Source organism: Corvus moneduloides, chromosome Z (assembly GCF_009650955.1).
Source record: "Corvus moneduloides isolate bCorMon1 chromosome Z, bCorMon1.pri, whole genome shotgun sequence".
Taxonomy (NCBI): Eukaryota; Metazoa; Chordata; class Aves; order Passeriformes; family Corvidae; genus Corvus; species Corvus moneduloides.
This window is the reverse complement of record NC_045511.1, coordinates 74,390,669-74,412,954: the sequence shown is the minus strand read 5'-3', so window position 1 is coordinate 74,412,954 and position 22,286 is coordinate 74,390,669. Positions and strand designations below refer to the sequence as shown.

The 22,286-nt window shown below is 51.6% G+C and overlaps 1 protein-coding gene and 1 long non-coding RNA gene across 2 annotated transcripts; one reads left to right on the top strand and one right to left on the bottom strand.

Moving 5' to 3' along the window:
* Window positions 1-4,152: 4,152 nt before the first annotated feature.
* On the bottom strand, window positions 4,153-22,018 carry LOC116438486. Its single transcript, XR_004237776.1, has 4 exons — window positions 22,008-22,018; window positions 17,641-17,647; window positions 12,050-12,056; window positions 4,153-4,267 (listed from the first exon to the last, which is right to left on the bottom strand). It is a non-coding gene; the product is annotated as an uncharacterized LOC116438486 (long non-coding RNA).
* On the top strand, window positions 6,739-11,774 carry LOC116438484 (M-phase inducer phosphatase 2-like). Its single transcript, XM_032097425.1, has 14 exons — window positions 6,739-7,158; window positions 7,393-7,520; window positions 7,887-8,154; window positions 8,470-8,506; window positions 8,646-8,744; window positions 8,819-8,923; window positions 9,203-9,301; window positions 9,510-9,683; window positions 9,805-9,900; window positions 10,220-10,282; window positions 10,387-10,485; window positions 10,811-10,944; window positions 11,033-11,144; window positions 11,327-11,774. The coding sequence occupies exons 3-14, from the start codon at window positions 8,126-8,128 to the stop codon at window positions 11,459-11,461; spliced, it is 1,182 nt and encodes a 393-aa protein (XP_031953316.1). The 5' UTR covers window positions 6,739-7,158; window positions 7,393-7,520; window positions 7,887-8,125; the 3' UTR covers window positions 11,462-11,774.
* Window positions 22,019-22,286: the final 268 nt, after the last annotated feature.

The following is a 22,286-nucleotide window of genomic DNA, read 5'->3' as shown; positions in this document are numbered from 1 at the left end:
TCTTCTCACTTTCCACAACCCCACCCCCTGACAGGAGACTGTAGCCAGCTTGCGCCAGGCTCTTCTCTCGGGGAACAAGAAAAAGGATGAGAGGAAAGTGCTGAGTTGCACCTGGGAAGGTTTAAGTTGGCTAATATGAGTGGTTTCTTTATAGTAAGTGTTGTCAAACATTGGAACAGACTGCCCAGGGCTGTGGTGGTGTCACCATTCCTGGAGGGATTTAGAAAAGGGGTAGAAGAGGCATTTGGGACATGACTTAGTGGTGGGATTTATATAACTGGGATAACATTTGTATTTGATGACCTGAGAGCTCTCTGCAGACCTCATTCTGTGTTCCCTTCACTTGGGGATTCAGGGCCCCACCACCTCCACAAGAGACATTTGACACTGAAAGAGACTTCAGGGCAAGCTCCCACTTCGTGACATTGGCCTCACCCCAACCCCCAGCCCATTTTTTGTCTCCAGAAGGCTTGGAAAAGGAGCAGCACGGGATGTACAGGTCTGCACAAGTGGTGCCGATGTGTCACACTGGGTGCCTATGCTGCCAGGCCAGAGAGAGCTTTGGGGGAGTCTGGGTGTCAAGGCTCTCCTGGGACATGAGCCCCATTTCCGAGCGATGCCTTGCAGAGCGGAGCCCTCCCGGGGGGGGCACCGGGGCTGCGGCACACGGACACCCACAGACGGCCACGCAGGGACAGCCACGGCCACGCAGGGACACGCAGGGACACACAGGGACATGCAGGGACACACAGGGACACACAGACTGCTGCTGCCCAGCCCAGCCCAGGAGCGGCCACAGAGGCACCTCGGGGGGGACTCGACAGGAGGGGTTCCTGGGCTGTATCTTGGGGGAAAAGGGAGAAAATGAGCGTGAAGGGCCGGGGTGTGACTAAAGAAGGGCCATGGCATGGCACGGTGAGATGACGGGGCTGAACGAGACTGGTGATTCCCGCTGGTCACCCTGGCTTCATTCAGGCTCTTCTGCCAGGAAAAAGCAGCAGTACGACAGAAAAGTGCCTAGAGTTGCACCTGGAAGGATTTTATTCGGCTGTTACGAAAAGTGGTTGTCAAACATTGGAACAGGCTGCCCAGGGCTATGGTGGTATCACCATTCCTGGAGGGACTTTAAAAAAAAGAAAAAAGAGTAAAAAAAGAGTAAAAATAGTACTTGGGGATACGGCTTAGTGGTAGGATCGGTAGTTTTGGGTTAAGGTTTGTATTTGATGACCTGAGAGCTCTCTGCAGACCTCATTCTGTGTTCCCTTCACTTGGGGATTCAGGACCCCACCACTTCCGCAAGGACAGATCTGGACACTGACAGGTACGTCAGGGCAACTTCCCACTTGGGGACACGCACGAACACCCAGGGATAGCCACGGGACAGCCACGGGCACCCACGGACACGCAGGGACACGCAGACTGCGGTGAGCATTGCTGGCCTTTATTGGCATCGCCAGCCCCGCGCCACGGCCGCGCTCTGGGCGCTCCCCGGGCCGTACGAGGCCAAGCCCCGCGCTCGGCTCAGCGCCGGCGGCGGCGTCTGCGGTACCCGGAGCGGCGGGAGGCCCGGCGGCTCCTGCGCACGCCCCCGGCGGCGGGAGCGGCGGCGGCGGCCGGCTGCGGCTGCGGCTGCGGCTCCGGCGGGAGCGCCGGCGGTAGCGGGCCATGCTGGCGCGGGCGGGCGCGGGCGGGCGCGCCCGCTTTATAGCGCAGCGGGGCAGCCCCTGGTGACCTCAGCGGGGACGTCGCCTCTGCGAAACTCTGGCATCACAAAGGGCTCCGCCGCACCCTCGCCCCGGGGGAGACTTTGATTCCCTTGGAGCTAAATCCGGATTTCCACAGAGCTTCTGTGCCACTTGACCCTTCTCTAATAGCAGCAAACCTTCATAAGAAAAGAAAAAAAAGCCAAGAAAGAAGAAGACACAGAATTTGTTTTTGCCATATACCTTATACAGGGATGGGTAAGCAGAGATGCTGAGATGTTTGTGTGTGGAATGGAATTCAGTCATTTGTTACCCACGGATCTCCTGTTACTGCTGAAGTTAATCTGTCATGTGCCTTCAAGTTTCAGGAGCAACGGTCAAAAAGGAAAAGAAAGGAAGAAAATTCCAATTAAACTTTAAAAAATGTGTCTTTTGGGACAACTAGCAACATCCAGATATACCATCTTTTCCTTTTTTTTTTTTCTTTTCATTGTCCGCACTGTGTCTTGTGAAAAACGAGGTTCACTGTCCTGTGAGAATTAAAGAGTTTTAATATAAAGACAATAAGAGACAATAAATAAAGCAAAGAGGTAACGGCCGGGTGCCTTGGCGCTCTGCCAAGAGCACACCTGATGCCGAGGTGAGTCCTTTTTATACCATTTTTACTGTCTGTTCTCTATGCATATTCAAACTTTTCTAGGAAGTGTTCTGCATGGCCACTCCTTGGTTCCGCCTTTTTAGGAGCATGTGTAGTCTTCTCCTTGCGGTTTTATTTCTTTGGATTCTTGGGCCTGGGCTCGTTAGGTGAGAGTTGATAGTTGAGTGGGCCTCTTAATTTCTTCAGACAGTCAGGGTTGATTGCAGCTTTGGCCTCTTTGCCCCCCGGGCAGAGCGGTGATAGCAGCTCTGGGCCCCCCTGGGCCCCCGTTCTCCAGGCGGAGCAGCCTTTGGGCCCTTTTGTTCCCTGGACAAAGTGTTGATTAGCAGCTTTTCGGGCCTCATCCTCTGTTCGCTTGGAGGTTATCTTACTTGCTCACACTTGCTACATTCTTGCTAAAAAGAAAGAAAACTACATCCACACAGCAAAAGCATTTCTAACATTATATAATATTCACCTTAATACTTGCGAGAAGCCAATATTACAATATATGTTTATAACAATCCCGTCTTTTTCTATTTTATAAATCATTTGTCTTGAGCAATAATTCTTTTCTTCTTGCTTCTAATGTTCGTTTGTTCTTTTCACAGATTAATTTGGCTTCTTCGAGAGGGTCTTTTATATCACTTTGTCTTTTTAATACCATAATTTTTTGCGCTGTTCCAGACGTAGCCAACTTTGGGTCCGTAGGCATTGTCACAACTTGCATGCCTTGAACTACGCTGGTGATTAGCCGAATAAAGCAGGGGATCAAGCAAGGGAGAAATATTAGCTGTAGCACATAAGAGGAAGAAACCTAGCTTCTTCCACCATTCTTTCCCCAATACGCCATCCCACCAGTTAGCAGTCATCATTGATTGTTGGGGAGGATGAAAGTTTGCTAAGGTATGTAGGCTTGGCAGAAAGGTCTGTGAATGTAGAAGCTGGGGATGAGGTAGAAATGAAAGCAAGTTTTGGTATAGAATAAAAGATGTTTTGCTGAAACAGTGATCGCTGAGTAACTGAGAAGGCAAAGGTTGGAGACGAGTTGGAAGGAGATTTTTAGGAGCATGACAAAGGTATGTGATTACAAACAAAGACATGTTTTTCACCAAGTAAATAAGTCTCAAGGAGAGCATAAGTGAATAGAAAACGTGTCTTTACCAAAAAGAGAGATATGGCAGGCAAACAAGAAATGTTGATGTAGGAAGAAAAAGAGAGGTCTGAGAATTTTCCATTGTAAGTTTAAATTGTAACTTACTTACTCTTGTGATTGGATAATAATGACTGTAATATGGTGATGGTTATGATAGGCTATAGGCAAATGTAAAGGTATTGTGTATGGTGCTTATTGGTTGTTATGTGTTAAGATACTCAGCAAAGAAAAGTATAGAATGCTTTGTAACTTGAACAGAAAGGGATGCCTACAGCTGGAGCTGGCAGCTGTAGGGCTGGCTCTGGATACCCACTCCCTGAAATGCTGTAACTTCGCCTATGCAAGAAACAGCTTTCCAGAGAGCCGCCTGAAGTCCAGACATCCTTCGTGAAACTTTCTCCTATAAAACCTTCTCACCAGTAGGGGTTTTTAATCAGGGTACCTCTTCCCAGTTGTGGTGGTTTGGTCCAAAATACTCATTACTGTTTATCTGCTGTGAGATAGGAATTAGGAGAAATGCAAAGCAGGCACCAAACTTGAAAGAATTTAAAGGCGTTTATTTAACAGACCTAAAAGAAGAAAGAAAGTTATACCACCTTCAGAACTCTCCTCTTCCCCCCACCTTCCTCCCTTCTCCCACTGACAATGTAAAAAGACAACCCTTAAGATGTTCAGTCTGTTTACCACTGCCATAATAACCTTGTTCAGTCCATTTAGAAAGAGAAGTCTCTTTTTGCTCATGCTATGACAACATTATCACGAGACAGCCACCTGGGTTGGTTCTCTGCTCGCATGTGAGTCCCTTCCCCCGACTTGCACCTTTTCCCGCAACTGCTTTCAAGGGTCCACTCTTGAAGTTTTTTGGGGTACAATTTTAAGGTTGAGCCGTTCAGAAATAAAAACAGAGGCCCTTCTCCTTCCCTGGGAGCAAAGGGTCTTCCTCATCTTCATTGTTAGGACTATCTCTGGGAGCACCTCTAGGAACTAAGGTTTTCTCCTTTTCCATTTGGAGCAAAATTCCTCATCAGGTTCATCTCTAGGGACTGAGGTTTTCTCCTTTCCCAGCTGGAGCAAAAGTCCTCATCTGGTCCATCTCCCCCTGTCCAAACTTCTCATGAAATTACAGCTGCGTCAGCATCTGCCTATCTCAGTGCAGGTGCTTTTGCTTACAAGTTGAACACTCCACCCCCCATATGGAATTCATGGAATTACAACGGGATACTCTGATGTATCATAGCTTCACAACAGAATTTCAGCTTTAAGCATCTCCTCTCTCTCTTCCCTAGGGTTTTCAGCTCTTCACAGCAATAAAAGGGTTAATCTCACCTTGGCCTTGCAGCTGGAATGTTCCTTATCGCTGTTGGTCACCTGACCTCTGCTGGACAGAGGTGCTGCTTTGCTGAAATCTTGGCCGCAGTGGGGTATGGGGGGGGGGGGGGGGTGGTTCTGAGCCGCTCTGGCTGCCCACAGCCCTGCTGGGAGGGTCATCCTGGAGACTGTGGCCTGGCCCGAGCAGGGCCTGGGCTGGGCCCACTGGCCCCTGCACGGGCCCCGCAGCCACCTGACCCAGCTCCGGAAACGAGAGAGAGCTTGGGGGGGGAGGTTTGCCTATTCTTAAGTGTGGATCACAGAGGTGGTCACAACTTTAAGTGGCTTAGAGAATTGTCCATATTCAAACTGGCCAGCTGATAGGTTCTATCAGGTCATAGAGGAAATAGTAAGCATCCCTTTGCAAGGACATCACCTCCGGGACTATGCTTGCTAACCTATGACACTGAGGCAGGTTGGAAGCACTGAGGACATTAACACCATGTCGAGGGCACGTTTGAAGAGCAGAGAAATCAAGTGCCCTTAAGCACAAGTGGCAACGAACTGATTTTGTTTCTTTTAAGGCTGGTACAGAAATAAAAGTGTTCAGCAGGTGAACAGAGTAGGCTGTTCACAAGCGCCTTTAGAAACCAGAAATTCCACCAATAAAAACCCAACCTCCAGGATTTCAACCCTGCTTTTCTCAACACTGGACGTGGCACTCAGTGCCATGGCCTGGTTCTCAGGGTGCTGTTAGGTCATGCATAAAGTAGACTTGGTTGGCTTTTGCATGGTGAGTTGTTTAGGATTCAAATGATAAATTAATAAAATAATTAAGTACATATTCTGGTTTCTTAAAGGTGGTTGGTTAGTGTTAAATTCAAAGTTCTTTGTTACAAATAGGTTGCCTGTCTCAGTGATGGCTTTTAACACTACTGATTGTTTACACCCCTCAAGTAATAGTTACAATAATTATATCGAAGGTTATCAGTGATAGATCTAAGTGGGATGTTTCTATAAACCACTTGTTATTAAATTAGTTAATGTTCTAATGTTTCATGGAAAAGTTCAGAACCTTGTTGTGTCTCCCTTCCAGAAGCTGCAGCGGTTAAGTGTTGATATTAACAGCTCCCAGACTATTTTTAGACCCCCTCTGAGGGACTGTAACCCCACACCACGGCAACCATGAATGCAAATGAGGGACTTTTCCTGCCATTCTGACCATCACCCCAAGGACTGAGCCCGAGTAACCCCGAGCCATTGCATACAGAGCATTACCTCTTCAACCACCGGACCCAGTCAAGTGAAGCCTCGTGGGTTGCACTGTGGGCTGGACTGTGGGTGGATCTGGGAGGGAACAAAGCTTAGAAAAATCGAACTCCTCCAGAGGGAGTGTCCTTTCTCCTTGGACTGGGCGCAGGCGAGAGCCGGCACTGTAACTCTCGGTCCAAGTCTCACCCTAGAGACCGTAATAAATATTCCTGCCTTTGGAATGGCTAAAGCCAACAGAGTGCTGTTAGATTGCTGGCCTAGGGCTCATAGCCGGTACGGCTCAAAGGTCTTTTATCTCCGTGCCTGGGATTTCTAAATTTCTAAATTTTAAATCTTTTCATTTCTGTAATAATTTCTGAATTTCCTCATGTTCAATAAATTACTTTTTTTTTTTGAGGACATTCAAGAGTTGTTTCTTTTTAATAACAGTTAGGTCATGGCTTTTTTACCCTGCAGGTGACACAACGAGGGCCAACAGGGGTGACCGAGTGTCCGCTGCAGTGACCAGGTCTGGCCACGCCCCTTTCCCTCGTTGGCCACGCCCCTTTCCTGGTGTGGCCTCTCCCCTTTGACCATAAACCGCCCCTTCGGCTGAGGCTCCGCCCCCACGCGCCCTCCGCAGCTCTCATTGGCCGGTGGCGTCCCCTCGCGCCCAGCGCCACCTCTCATTGGCTGGGGGCGTCGCCTCGTGCCGGCTGCGGTTTGCCACTGGCTGCGGGCGCCGCTGTTATTGTTATTGCTGTTACTGTAAACGGGAGCGGGCCGGGTGTCACCTGTCACCTCTCGTCCCCTCTTATCGCCACTTAGCGCATCTTATCGCCTCTTGGCCCTTCTTATCACCTCTCACCTGTTATCTCTTTGCCCTTCTGACTTCCTATCATCTCTTGCCACCTGTCCCCTGTCCCCTGGCGCTGCTCTCCTGCCGGAGCTCGATCGTCGCTCGCTCGCTCGGTCCCTGCCCGGGCCATGTCACTGTGCGGCGGCCGCGGGCTGCCCGGGCTGGCGGCCATCTCCCCGCTGCCCTCGCCCGGCACAGCCCCTCTCACGCCGCTGGACAAGGGTGACCCGGCGGGCCCCGCCAGGTGAGGGGGTGGCCGAGGGGCAGCGGCTGGGAGTGGCTTTGGCCGCCGGCCGCACGCGGGACTGCCCCGACGTGACACGGCTGCTCCGCGCGGGGCTCGGCGGCGGGGCCGTGCCAAAGGGGGCTGGGACGCTTTGGGGATCCCCTGCTGCAGCTCCTGCCCCCGGCCCGGCAGGGCAAGAAAGGGCGAGGGCCAAGCGGGGCGCTGACACTGCCCCGTCCTGACCGCCCGCAGGCACCGGGACACCCCGAAGCGGGGCCACGGGGGGCTGCCCCTGCCGCGGCTGTGGCACACGCTGTCCCCGCAGCCGGTGGCCTCGGACTGTCGCCGCGACTCGGTCTCTTGCCAGTCCCCGGATGCAGGTGAGGGATGGGGCTGCTCCGTCCCCAGGCGCTGCCCGGGCCTGGGGTCCTGCAGAGGGTGTTTGAAGGGGACAGGGATGTGGCGGGAGGGCTTGGCCGAGGGGCTGGCGAGGGGCTCGAGGCGGGGGAGCTCGTGGGGAGGGATGGGCGGGAGCCTAGAGCTGCGCTCCCCGGGGCTCAGCCGCGAACCGCTGCGGTGACAGCCTGCTCCGGGGGACACGCGACATTCCATGGGGAGCGGTGCTCGCAGGGCCGTTGGCACCCGCCTGGTGGGGGACTCCGTGCCCGGGCCCGAAGTGCCCAGGGCTGGGGGCAGGAGGCCGATCCCCGCAGCGGGGCTACTAGCCCAGTGCCTTGTTCCCGCAGGACTGGAGCCAGACTTCCCCACGCAGCAGAAGCCCGCGGCCGCACAGGAAGAGTGAGCGGCCCCATGCCCGTGTCCTCCCGGGGACACCCCCTGTCCCTCCCCCGCGCAGCAGGGCCCGGTCTCAGCCTTGCTGGGGGCTGTGCATCCAGCTGTGAGCCCCAGTCTGTGCCTGGGGGGTGGCAAGCTGGGCCACCGCCACTGACCCCATCTCTGCTCTCTCCACAGCCTCCAGAGAACGATGCCGGCGTTCGGGAGAGCTCTCAAAGAGTAAGTGGAGGGGGTCTGTCCCTGCCGCAGGACATGAATGCCGGGCTGTCCCTGTGCCCAGGCTGTCCCTGTCCCACAGCCAAAAGCCAGGCTGTCCCCGTTCCCCCTGCTGGGGTCCCACTCAGGCCGTTGGTGTTTCCTCAGAGCCTGGAGGTGGTTTTGCCCCAGGTCCCTTTGGGGAGCTGTGACAGCCCCGGGGAGGTCTCACCCCACCCTGAGGATGTGGGGGACAGAGGTGACAATGGCAGAGGGGTGGGACTCAGCGGCCCAGGCCACCTGCTGTCATTTGATCCTTTCCTCTGCCGGCTCTTGCAGCAGGAAGCTCCTTCGGCAGAGGATGCACTCGTTGCCGGTGAGTGCTGGAGGCTGTGCAGGGCTGAGCAGAGCGAGGCAGGATCCTGCCGAGTCCCTGGGCGAGCCGGGACGAGGAGGATGGAGGCAGGAGAGGGGGCAGGGTTGGTGCGCACCTCTCACCGCTGGCTGTCCCACAGCCGTGGCAGCGGGATGGCAGCCGTGTCCTGAAGGACATCTCGCAGCTGCAGGAGCGCAGGGACAGAGCGCGGCGGCGCCGGAGGGAGCCCGAGGATGAGGTGAGGGAGGCAGCGAGAGCTGGGGGGCAGGGAGGGGACAGAGGAGTGCTGACGCCGTGTCCCCCCCGCTGCAGGAGGGCTTTGTCGCCAAGAAGCTGCAGAGGCCGGGCCAGTGGAGCCATGGGACCGCCAGGAGGGAGCCCCTTGCCAAGAGCCCCTGGGCCGCATCAGAGCTGCTGGTGAGAGAGGCTGGAGGGCTCGGGAGGGCAGCAGCGATGGGTGATGCCGGGGCTGCACGCATGGGAGCTGCCGCTCCAAGCTCCCCGCGTGGCCTGGAGAGCTGCGGAGGTGGGAGATGGCCGGGCCGGGGGGTCACGGGGACACCCCGTGCGTCTGCAAAGCTGGAAGGCACCGGGAGGTGGATGGAGCTCGCGTATGGGATCCCTGCCTGCCTGCGGGTGGGAAGCAGCTGGCAGGACTTGTGCCACTTTCACTATCTCCTCTGCCTGTGCCCCAAGTCTCCCCAGCTGCTGCCCTGGCAGAACGATGCCACCGTGCCCCAGGAGAAGGAGAGCCTGGTGACCACGCCAGTGATGAGGAAGGAGGAGGCAAAGCTGGTACGTGGGAGCCTTTGGGAAGCGGATAGAGCCCCACAATCCCCTCTTGGGGTCTCCATTGGGGGGCCTGGGGCCGCTGGTTGGTGAGCAGCAGCAGCCCAGAGACTGTGGGCTTGTCTTGGTCACGGGGAGTGGGAGCCTTGGCCGCTGCCCTGCTGGTGCTGGGGCTTGCCAGAGCGCCAGGCAGCAGCGGGGGCTCTCCCCACAGCGTCCGGGGAAGCGCAGCCAATGCCGGCAGCTGTCCCGCTCGCCCTCGGAGCCGGGCAGTGTCCCCAGGCCCGTCCTGAAGCGGGGACAGCTCTCGGACAGCGACAGCCCTGTCGAGGCCAAGCGGCAGAGGAGGGTGGCCGGCAGCCCTGGCCAGGAGGCGTCGGTGGAGCCGGTGGGTGCTGGGGATGGTGTGGGGTGAGACCCAGCCTGTCCCTGGCGGGCCTGGGCCCCGGCCCGGCTCTGGCAGAGCCGCTGCTGACATCTGGGGGTGTCTCTGGGTGGTGCCTCGGCAGGGAGCGTGGCTGGAGCCTTCCCGGTCCGCCCGGCTTGAGGAGATCGAGAACCTGCTGGCCAACGATGACCAGGAGCTCATCGGGGACTTCTCCAAGGTAGGGCCACGAGGATGGGGCAGGTGTGGGGGTGCCCCCATTATTCTGAACGGGGAGCATGGCTGGAGCCCCGCAGCGCTGTGAGAGCCCAAAGCGAGCTGGTGGCCCTTGCTTGCCAGCCTGCAGCATCCCTGCAGTGGATGAAGAGCCCCATGACCGCTCCTCTGGTCCATCCGTGTGGCACAGCCCCGTCTATGTGGCCCTTCCCCTCCCGCGGGTGCACAGCTGGCCGCTCGGGGGCTTCTGGGCTGGGGGGACAGGTTGCAGGCCTGGGAGGTGTCCTTGGAATGGGGCTGAGCCCAGAGCCTGTCTGTTCCAGCCTCATCTCCTGCCGACGGTGGAGGGCAAGGACCCGGGCCTGAAGTACATCTCCCCTGAGACGGTAAGGGGGCTGCAGCCCCTCCCCGGCCCCCCCGAGGGGCTGCCTGCCCGCTCTCCCCCTGTCCCCCGTGTGTCCCCCCCTTTGGTGACGCGCTCCCCCCGCAGCTGGCGGCGGTGCTGTCGGGGCACTTCAGCAGCTGCATCGAGAGCAGCATCGTCGCGGACTGCCGCTATCCCTACGAGTACGAGGGCGGCCACGTCAAGGTCAGAAGCCCCTCGTGGCCCTGGGGCCGGGAGGAAGGGCGGTGTCCGAAGCCCAGGCACCCTCAGAGGTGCTGAGCCCACGGCGAGGGGTCGAGCAGCCCCCCCCCGGAGGGCACTGAGCCGCCCGGTGGGGTGGAGCAGCCCCTGTGCAGTGCCGAGCTACCCCCTGAAGGGTTGATTCGCAGCTGCAAGGAGGAGGGTGACGGTGTCCCAGTGCCGCGGGTGACGGTGCTGGTGGGGGAGGCTTGGGGGCAGCGTACTTGAGTCGCTGCAGAGAATGAAATGGGACACTGAGGGGGGAAAGGCGCCTTCTCTGCCTCCGCAGGGCGCTGTCAACCTGCCGCTGCAGCGGGACGTGGAGGAATTGCTGCTGGAGCAGCCCATCGTGCCCCTGGACGCCAGCAAGAGGGTGATCGTCATCTTCCACTGCGAGTTCTCTGTTGAGCGGGGGCCCAAAATGTGAGTGATGGCCCGGGGGGCAGGCTGGGCTCTGCCAGCCCCGGATCCCGGCACGGGGGTGATGCCGTGCGTTTTGTCCGTGGCACAGGTGCAAGTTCCTGCGGGAGAGGGATCGCTGCTGCCACGAGTACCCCCAGCTGCACTACCCCGAGCTGTACGTGCTGAAGGGCGGCTACCGGGAGTTCTTCTTTCAGTTCCCGGTGAGTGCCGTCCCCGTGTCCCCTCGGTGGCAGGCGGTCGGTGCCGAGAGGGAAGAAGTGGCGGGGGCACACGGCGGTGGGGAGGGGCAGCTGTGGCTCTGAGCATCCTCGCCGCCACGGGTGGGGATCTCCAGGGCCGGGGGCTGCTGTGCTGCGGGGGCTGACGGAGCCGTGCCTTGCAGAGCCACTGCGAGCCCCGGGACTATCGGCCCATGCGGCACGCCGCGTTCAAGGAGGAGCTGCGCAAGTTCCGCGGGCAGAGGCGGCTCCGCGAGCGCGGCCGGCGGGCGCTCTTCAGCCGCGGGCGGGACCTGTGAGCGCCCGGGGATCTCTCAGCCCCGTCGGGGCAGCGCTGGAGCTGGGAACGGAGGAAGGCTTCCCTTGGCTGCGGATGCGCCTCGGGTGCTCGGTCGGGTTCGTCGGGATGGCTTTGGGGTGGTAGTTCATGTTCAGAGTGGTTTTGCGTTTGTTCGTTGCAAATATTTTTGTGTTTGTTTGTTGTTCTAAATATTTTTTGTGTTTGTTTCCTGTTAAGAATAGTTTTGTGTTCGTTGTTATCAATGTTTCTGAGTTTGTCCGTTGCTAGGATTGTTTGCTGCAGTCTCTGTTAATAAAGTCCTATTGCAGGAGAACAAAGCCGTGTCCTGAGCTCTCGCTGCCCGCACCAGGCTGCTGCAGGGGTGGGAGCCCCCGATGCGGGGCTGCTGGGATGGCTAGGCCGGGCTGGAGGGGTCTGCTGGGGATTTGGGGGCAGGGGCAGCTGCTGGCAGGGGACAGGGCTGAGGTGATGGCTTCCTTGTGGGGCGTGGTGACTTCCCCAGGGACAGGTGGGCAAAGTTTGGCCCCGTGGCTGCTGTTCCTGCGTGCTGGGCTGGCAGCAGCATGGCCCTGGACCTCCACGGGACCCTCTTTCTGAGCATGCTGGGCTTGGCAGGACCCGTGGGACACTTGGGGTGGTGACATCGCACCCCTCTCCCTGGGACCCCTACAGCCAGGATCCTCTCTTTTCTTACGGGGCTCCTGAACTTTGCAGCACCCTCAGGGCTGGCACAATTCCTTTTGGGGGGACAGGGCTCGGTGGGACGCCGAGGGATGTGGCACCTCAAAGGGGTGGGTGTCCTTAACACGAGTGTCCCCCATTCTCTCCCTGGCAAGTGGCCTCCCAGTGCTTCAGTCACCCTTGGGGCACCCATCCTCCCCTCCATTTCTCTGCAGTCCTGATGAGCTGACGTCACTCCTGGATGCCCCAGGGGGGCTTTTCCATGCCCTCCCTTCCCCAGCCAGGTGACAGTGGCCTGGTTATGAGTGTTGGGCCTGGCCTTTGCTTTGCTTTGTGCTCCACCAGAGAATCCATCCTTGGCCAAAATCGCCCTGGCTCTCATCTGCACCTCCTCGGCCCCATATCCACATCCTGCTCCATCCCAAACTGCCAATGGGCTCCTGGATCAGCTCCTGCCTCACGGACAATCCTATTTTTAAAGTCTTACAAGGAGCATTGGCACACACACGGGCAAAGAGGCGCGTCCTCTGCTGAAGAAGACGTTGGGGGTGAGTAATCAGGGGGCTTTGGGGTGCCAGGAAGGCCACTTAATCTGCCCCACAACTGAGTAGCTCAAACAGAAAACAGCAACGCCAATTAGCAGTCACAAGAGCAAAACAGAGGACTGCACAAAATGGCAAAAACGAAGACCTTTACGAAAATCACCTGCAATTTTATTTGTCAAATAATCCCCTTGCAGCTCTTCCAATGTTTCAGGGCAGCAGTTGGCAGTGCTTCAATAGCATAAAACATCACGGGCATGACGCGCAGCTTTCTCAGAATTCCTGATTTCTATATAAATACATGTATATCTAAAAATACAGGGAAATTCACTGTGAGCAGGAGGAAGTGGTGCTTTCTGGTATCCCCGGCTTCCAGATGGATTTGCTCCTTACCCACGGGCAGATCCTTTTCCCCAAGGAACCTTTTCTCCAGGAGATGCGCATCAAAACATCCCTCAGAACTACAGGCAACATCCTGCCTGGCACCCTTGGTGTTTCACAGGAGAGAGATAAGGGGGGGATACTAGGTGATTCCCAAGCTCCAATGGGATGGCCAGGAAAAGCCGCTCAGGAATTAAGATCAGATTATTGTCCTTGAAATGCTAATTTGCTCTTGAATGGTCATTAAAAAAATAATGATAGTAAAGACAGCAAATGCAAAGCCTTTTAGGGAATCAAATGCCCTTCAAAGCAAGAAATTTTAAAATTGTTCATGGCATCAAGAACACAAAAAAGACTCAGAAGGAGAATCCTATTTTTAAACTATTAAAAGGAATATTTCTGAGTTTCTGAATCAAATATTTTACCACAAAACAAAAGTTGAAAGGAAAAAATAACCAACAAAGCCAAACAAACAATCTGTGCAGTCAGTACCTCAGGTTTTAATCCTCAGTATTCCATCTGATTAAACGGGCACATTCCAGAAGAAATTTAAAGGAGGTTACATTTTAACCAATGTGGAAAACAAATGTGGAAAATGTGTCTTGAAAGCTCTAAGTACAAATTAAACGAACAGGTAACCTTCCCTAGGCTCATTTCAGGACTAAACCACACATAAAGCAGCATTCAAGAAACCTGCATCAGTTTCCAGGCTGCCCATCCGCCTCCAGACTTTCCTACAATTATATCTCTGGGTCAAGACGATATTTTTTTTTCCCTGAAGAATAGGTTTGTCTCTAAAACGTGTCTCAAAAACAGGCCAAAAATCTGTTACCAGAATGATGCCAAGGATGCTGAGCACTTCTGCAGCCAGGGTGGGACTGCACATTTATTTGCTGCCCATTTCCAGCTCGTACTGAAGACTGGCCAAGCTGCTCACTCACCCGGAGTTTTAAAGGTTTCCAACCTGAAGAGCATACACGGTATATTAAATTTCTTTTTCTAAAGATGATGAACAATTTGAGGAAATAAATTTACTGCTACAAAACTCTAAACCAAAAACTTGCTATCATGTAGTAATGCCTTTCTTTACGTAAGGAAAATAGCAGATAAACCCAAAGAAAACTTGTGGAGTTCTTAAATACTTTGGTCTGGAAATTTAGTAACTCCTCAGCATCTCTTCTGAGAAATTATCTGCATTCCCAGTAGTACTTGAAGCCCCGTGAGGCTGCTTCCCTGGGCAAATGTAGTGCTCAGAAATAATTCCTATTGTATATGATTCATGTTTTCTAAGAAAAGCCTTGCTAACTTTTGAAACTCCCAGGAAAGCTAAAATAAGACACAACACTGTTATTGGGCATTAAATATTTATCTTTATTATTGCTTTCTTAGAACTGCATCCATAAGAGCAATTTGCAAAATTTGCTTGTTTAGAAATACATCAGGTGTGCTCTGCCTGCTGACGCCTCTGTGTGTGATCTATATTGCTGGATAGTGAGATGTGCTAAATTTAACTTTTACATCGCTGAACAAAGAGAACATATATATATATTTATATATATATATGTAAAATTATGCAGCTTTTCCAGGAAATCCTTTTGCAGAACCACCCAAACAATTTCCCATATAAAACGACACGGCTGATGCCATGGTAATGTAGACAACTTTTATATAGACACGTTTCCATCTCTTCCAGCACCTGAGAAAACAGCACCTGTAACTTCGAAGGGGTTGTTTGCAGGCACACTTTGGGCATTCACTCACATGGTAATCCTGTGTTACATGTCATTTACATGCAAAATTCAAGGAGTAGGGTGGGACAAGCTCCTCTCCAGGCATGCAGGATACTCGTGCCACCTCTGGAAAAATAATGGAACTCCAAGGCACAAAGAGACAACTACTCGTTGACAATTTTCCACTGTTCAAAACAAGTGAAGAGAAACAGACAGCTAATATTTGGGCACTGTAGTGACATTTATGCCACCAACCTTTGGTACTTACAGTACTACACTGAATTAGTCCCTACTACAGTAGAGACAATCCACATTTTAGCTACATAGGCAAGGCCCCAAAATACATCTGAACTGCACTCTCAGAGCGCTGTGCTCTTACAGCCATGATTAGCTACAAGCTTAGAACCCATCTTGGCCAGGCTTTGACAGCATGCTGCCTTCTTCCCCATGCTTTAAAAGAAAATAAATTAAAAGATACGTTGCTTGGATACATCTGCAGGCATGCTATGAGGTGAAAATGAATTACTATACAGCTGCAATCACATGATTTTACTTTGTAGCTGTTTCTCCTGTTTTGTGGCCACTAAGCCACCTCCAGGGGCAACAAGTGGACATTAAATAACTCATAAAAGCAGCAAATTACTTGCCGAGTCTTTACCAGAGGTAGAAGAGGTCTTACCCTTTTGTTCAGCTTGAACTCGCGGCAACTGAGGCCCCTTCATTTAAGAGGGAAGGAAGGACGGAATTTGGAAGGAATTCGGAAGGAAGGAATTCGGACTTCGGAATTCGGAATTTGGAAGGAGGGAAGGAAGGAAGGAGGGAAGGAATTTGGAGGGAAGGAATTTGGAGGGAAGGAGGGAAGGAAGGAAAACCAGTATATTCAATGAACATCATAGAATATTCCCGAACTAGGTTATTTCACACACAATTCATCTACTGAGAACTTCATAACAGTGTATTACTTCCTTAATTGCCAATTAGGCAAGCGCTTCAATCACAATCCAGTAACTGTGTTCTGTGTTTCACCGTTTCCCTCAGAGACGCAAAAAATGGGAATATAGAAGTATTTTCCTACACCAGCTCTAGGGAGGTCATTAAGTGATCACCCCTACAATTTTTAGGCTACACTGATCTCCGGAGGTCACAGAAAACTGTTCAATGGAGTTGCAAAACAAGTGTGGTTATATATTTTTTTTTATTTCTCTTGTAGGAAGCTACATTCCTTATGTCATAAAGGTCACCTCAATACATCACTAGGGCCATAACACGAGAATAAAATGTCTCTGGCAGAATGGATAAATATCATAATATAGAAACTTTGCTTTTACTGCATATGCAAGAGATGAAGACTGCAGAAGCTTCTTTTTCAAAGTTACTGATGGCTTTTTCAGCTGAAGAAAATACATTTCTTCCCCTCAATAGCAGAGGAATTAATATTTTATGGTTAAATCTTGCTGATTTCAGCCAGAAGTCACTCTTAGCAATATGCTTCCAGACCGAAATATTTCTTTTTTTAGGGGACCACTTAATGCTTAAAAATAAACAAACAAATGATCAAAAGAAACCTCCCAAATGACAAACAGACCTCAATCAAGGAACCAGATTACTCTATATTTATTGATAACAAGAACAACAACAAAGATTCACATAAAATTCAACTATTTTTAGATTTAATTTTACAGAGAGGAAATACAAAATGATCAAGCATCAAGCAGCCCCTTTGATAACACAGAAATGAATCATATCAATTTTCATATACACAGGGGAGATTACAAAAGCCTTATTTCTTGATTTATATACCACGAAGAAACATATGATACTGCTTTTTGGATTCGTTTGAATGGTTTAAATCATGGGCAGTTGATCTTTCTTGTGCCAGCCAGGTGCTCCAAGCCCAGAAAAGGCCCTTTTTTAGGAAAAGTAGCCAACAAACCCTTACAACCCATAAAGTGCTTCCCTTACAGAGCCAAAAAGGGGATTGTTAAACTTTTTGTGCTACAATGAAGCTGTCAAAGAGTCCAGGCTGATGATGGTGATATGACTCACAGGAGCCTTAACATTTATTGAAATAAATTGTTACTGTAATTATAAAACTCCAGGAAAACAAGACTGTCTTAATACACAATTGTTTTGGTTGTTCTTATTATACTTATGACTTCAAAAACAATAGCACCTACTATTTTTAATAGCACCTACTTAAAGCATAAGGTCAATGAAACTGACCTGCTTGCTCAGTTTTCTTATCCAAAATTATCCAAATTCCCTCACACTCCGGAAAAGCTTGAGGAAAAGACTCCCTACACCCCTCTTCGAGCCTTTTGTGAGAGAAACAGAGCAGAGAACCACACTTCCAAGCCTTGGGCAGACAGCACTGGCAAGTTTCACAGGAGAGGCAAATCCCCCTCTGATACCTCCCTCTTCCTCCCACCCTCCATGGCTTTGCACCTCTTCTGTCACCCTTCTCATCACAGCGTGGAAAGGAACCAGGGCTTGAGCTCAGAACTTATTTCCAGATTCCAGCGTGTGGATTTTGGGTACATTCAGCTGCCAGCACCTCAATTTTAGCTCCTACAATGGATGTTCATCATGAAATTGAGCATTTTCAGCTTGCACAACTTAATTATATTTAATTACGATGCATTAGTAGGGTGTAGAGGTGCATTTTAGATGTGATAATGGCCATTTCCCATTAATGTGTTCTAATCCTTGGCAAAGTCTTCCCCACAGTGATCTTTAACCCTTTAAAAGCTGGAAGTAGTTGATGTTATATGCAAGGTGCGCTTAGAAGAAAACCTGCTGCTTGTTCACAACCTGAAGGCACTGATTAAATGTTAATTTATTACAAAATATCTGATGACCTGTTAAAATTTGGTGGGGGGGAAAAGATAATATCAAAACAGATTACCTTTCAATAAAGTAAATGTTGCTACAACAGTTTGGCCATCACACAACACATTCCCTCACTTGTAATTATGAAGGACTAGTTATTTAATTGTTCATTTATTCAGTATTTCCCTTGAAATAGTAAAAGGTTGGGTTTCTACAACTTCATTAGACCCCGTGGTATCCATGGCACCTGCTTTGCTTTGGGTCTATGTCACAGTAACAAAACACCAAACCTGACTCGTTTTTACAGCCTATGGTACAGCTTCACTGGGCTTTTGTGCTCCCCAGCTGCCACCAAATAATGATAATATTATATCACTAAGTAATTTTTTATCACAGAGAAGTATGTAACACGACAAGAAAGGGGTAATATAACTTACACTGCCACCTGCTGTGAAACACACTGCCACTGCATAGCAAGTAAAATCAATGAGTGTGATTAATGCCTCATCATAACCCCACTTTAAACACGCTGCTGATTGAATAATTTTGACACAAAACCAGCATGACAGTAAATGCATATTCCCTGAAACTCACTGTGTGTTCATCCAAGCAGTGTAACGAAGAAGCCAGGAAGTGATTTTCATGGTGGGCTGTCAGCAAGAGGGATTTCTCTGCAGGATGCTGTGCTCAGACCGTGCTGACGAGCAGACTTTCTGTGCAGTACCCTTCTCCCAGCACAGCCAGGAGGGCACGGTTACAAAAGCCACCTGCAAAAGTTTTAGGCTGCCCACAGCTCCCCTCATGGGCCTGCAACCACCCAGCATCAGGCTCAGCTTTGCAATATCCTCCATAAATAATTCCATTTAGTTGAACTTTGTGTGTGTTGACCCACACTTATTCTTCTGGGACACTCTTGGCATGCTCTTTACCCTGTGCATGATCAGGAAACCAAACCAGGCCTGCTCATTTTGCTGCAGATCCTTGCAAATTGAGTTTTCTGGGACTGCTGGATCTCACTAGCAGCTCAGAGCTCATTAGGGAATCTAATTTAATGTCCTGGCAGTGTACAACTGCTTCCCACAGCATGCATGGATACATGGCAGTCCCTAGATATGGAAGCCCCCCAGCAACGGTGCTCCCACTGTTCCAGCTGGAGACTGAGTCCAACTCTCTGAAAGGAAACAGTGACATTTTTTTCCTCCTCTGGTTTCCCCTGCCAGAGCACACTGCTCTTTTTTTGTATCTGTTCTAGGCCTCTACCAAACCAGCAAAGGGAAGTTTGTCTCCTGAGAGCCCATGACATGAAACCTTTGACCAGAAAAAAACCCCAAGTCACTCTGCAGTCTTCAAAGGCACCTCCTGGAGCAGCTCCAGCTCAGGACAGCCGTGTTCTGAGTGGGCTGGGCTGTGTGGCTCAGTGCTCCCTGGATGCAGACAGCCCAGCAGTGCTGCCAGAAGCCTGATGAATAGAAGAGAAGCTCATCTCTCAACTCTTCCAGCCCAGAGTCAGGAGCTGATCTCCCTGGGCTCCTGCCCTTGCCTCCTCCAGCTAGTGACCACAGTGAGGTTCCTGCTCCCTAAGAGGTGGCAGAGGATCATCCTTCGGCACAAAGGTCATCCTTGGTGTTTCAGGTACAGGAAATACAGGACAGGGTCGGAACACCCATTTCGAGCTCCCCAGATTCTTGTGACCTCACCATGCCCAGCCACACTGTGGGGTTTTTTTCTTGCTGCCAGTCTTTGGCTGTGCAGCCATGTAGATGCTGAAAAGGCTGGCAGAGAAATTTTCCTATATTTTACAGCTGCTTGTGACAGTCTCCTTTCTCATGCAAGCTAGCTGTCAACAGTGTAGAGGGTTTTGCAAACCAAGACTTTATCTCATGGGTGCAAACTTGTTATGCACAGTCTTGTTTTCCCCACTGAAGAAAATATTTTGACATAGGCGTCGTAGCATTCAGCCAATCACTCTGGGAGGTGGATGGTCAAGCACCCAATAATGTTATACCACTTTTGCGAACAATGCTATATAAATGAGTCTGTAATTAATTAAATAATGCCGTTCTATCCTCGACTTGAATTCCACGTCGTTCATCTCGCCGTCCCTGCGGACAACAGCGACACAGACAGACTTCCCTGGAGGATCTGGGAAGTTAAGGGGTCAGGTCTATCACCCACTGCTGCTCCCCTAAGAGAGCACACAAGCACACACAACACTGCCTCCACAGAGGTGCAGAAATGTGACTTTCAACCCTTTTGTAATTCTCTTCTTGTCACCAGGCTCACACACCCTGAATTCCGCTTTTTACCTCACCTCAATCCTTGTAGTCCTGATTTTTTCTTTTCTTTGATCACACAGGAGGTCTTCATGCCACGTTCAAAACTCAGTCTGTCCTCACCTTTCCACCTCTCTCCATCATTTGTCAAGCCAGATATAAAATCTGTCTCACAGATTAAACATCGCCTGAGAGAAAGGAAAAAAGGACTGGAAGCTGTCTCCAACTCTGGCTTGCCCTGATAGCAGATGGACAGTATGTTGAAATCTCTGCTCTGCTTTTTACAAGATCAGTTGATGGCCATGGAGTTCTGCTGCTATTTTTAAAGCTTTAATCTCCTTGCTTTCTGCTGGCAACAGAGAAAGTGGATGCGTTGCTACCGCTTTGCAGATCCGTGCTGCTGCTCCTCTCTCTGTGGAGAAAACCAGGGGTACCACTCCCTACAAAATGTCATGGTGGGATTTTCAATTGCTATTGGTTCTGACCCCTTTAACAAGCAAAGTGGAGGGCAGAAATGCACTTTCAAGTACTTTTAACAACGTCACCTTAAAATTACTTGAACAAGGATTCTTGTGTAAGGTGGGTTTGAACTTCGCTCTTCAAATACCATTAAGGTGGCGGTGGTAGATGCAGGGTCCCTTGTTAGCACTGCATTCCCCACAAGACAACAAAACCATAAATAGAAGCAGCACTTTGTCGACATTTCGTTCAGAGACAAAACCTTGACTCAGGTCTTGTGGGGATGTGGCAGAAGCCCCGGGATGATGCAGGTCATGGCAAAGCCAGTGAAAATGCTTGCAAATTCATGTCCTCTATCTCTCTGCCCGGTCTTTGTTCTTCAGACCTCTGACAAAGTCGCCCAAATGTGCCCAACAACTTCTATTGGCCTGAGCAAAACTGCAGCTACTTCAGAAGAGGACATGCCCCCAGGAGGATAAACACCATTAAAATACAAATGTCCGTCGGAGAAAAGCCAGTGACTCATCTGGCCAGCAAAGGGCAGGCTTTTCCAGCCAGGCACAGGCGAGTCGCCTTCTCCTCCGGCCGGGCAGACTGACGGGGACACAGTGCCATCAGCTGGGCACTTGCAGCCACCGGCCCAGTGTATTCCCACCCGAAGGCAGGGGCTCCGCACATCTTTTCCCTGGAGAAGCTCCTTGCGGGAGAAAGCGCACGCAGAGCCTGTGCCTGCCCTAAGTGAGCAGGGCAAGCCAGCCTGCAGCACAAAACCAGGATTAGGAGGTCTTGAGCCCATTAAGAGGGCAGCAGCTAATCCTTGCTGCAAAGGAGCTTTAGGGACCTTGTGTCCTGCAAGGTGCACCCTGCCATCCACCAGCACTTGTTACCTGGAGGTGGCCGTGTGTGCTGGTTTGGGCTGGGGTAGAGTTAATTTTCTTCAGAGTAGCCAGGCTAATGGACAGGGCTCTTTTGGCCCTGAGCTGAAAACAGTGTTGATAACCCAGGGAGGATTTTTAATGGCAGAAGAACGATTGCCCAGCATCAAGTCCTTGCCTGCTTCTCACAGTGCCCCACCAGCGAGGGGGTGCACAAGGATTTGGGAGGAGGCACAGCTGGGAGAGCTGATCCCAACTGACCACAGGGATATTCCAGACCATATGGTGTCGGACTCAGCACACAGAGCTGAGGGGAGAAGGAGGAAGGGGGTGTGCTTGGAGTGCTGGCCTTTGTCTTCCTAAGCCACCTGTGATGGAGCCCAGGCTTCCTGGGGATGGCTGAATACCTGCCTGCTCACGGTGAATTAATTCCTTGCTTTGCTTGCCTCATGTGTGTTCTTTTCTCATTCTTTTCTCTCTGTATTTATCTCATCCCATGAGTTTTCTCACTTTTACCCTTCTAATTCCCTCCCCAGTCCTGTTGGAGGGACAGTGATGCATGGAGGGACAGCAGCTGCATGGGGCTCGTTGCTGGCCAGGATTAAATTGGTGACATCAGTGGTGGCCCTGGCCCTAGAAGCAGTCTGCCATGGAGGCAAAAGCTTCTGCCCACAATTTGTTTCGAGAATCTCTTAAGAAGAAATGGGCAGTCCACATGACAAGCTGGAGAAATAGCATTCCTTAATCTTTAATGGCCAGAGGAGAGCAGCTGACTGTACAGTCCAGCAAAGGGCAGACAGCCCTGAAAACCTCATTAATTATGCTCCCTCTCTTCCAAACTGCAACTGGCCTCTCCACTGGAGTATGCCAGCACATCTCTCCCTGAAGGGGAGAGCTCTTACTTTCTCTTCTCCTCTTGCCTTCTGGTCCCTGAAAAAACCAGGCAGCTGCAGACCCTTTTTCCTGGGAGTGCTTGCTGATATGCCAGGTGAAAAAAATCCCTTTCTCTTCTTTTTCTCTCTTTTTGTTACCTCTGCTCCTCTGCAGTTTATC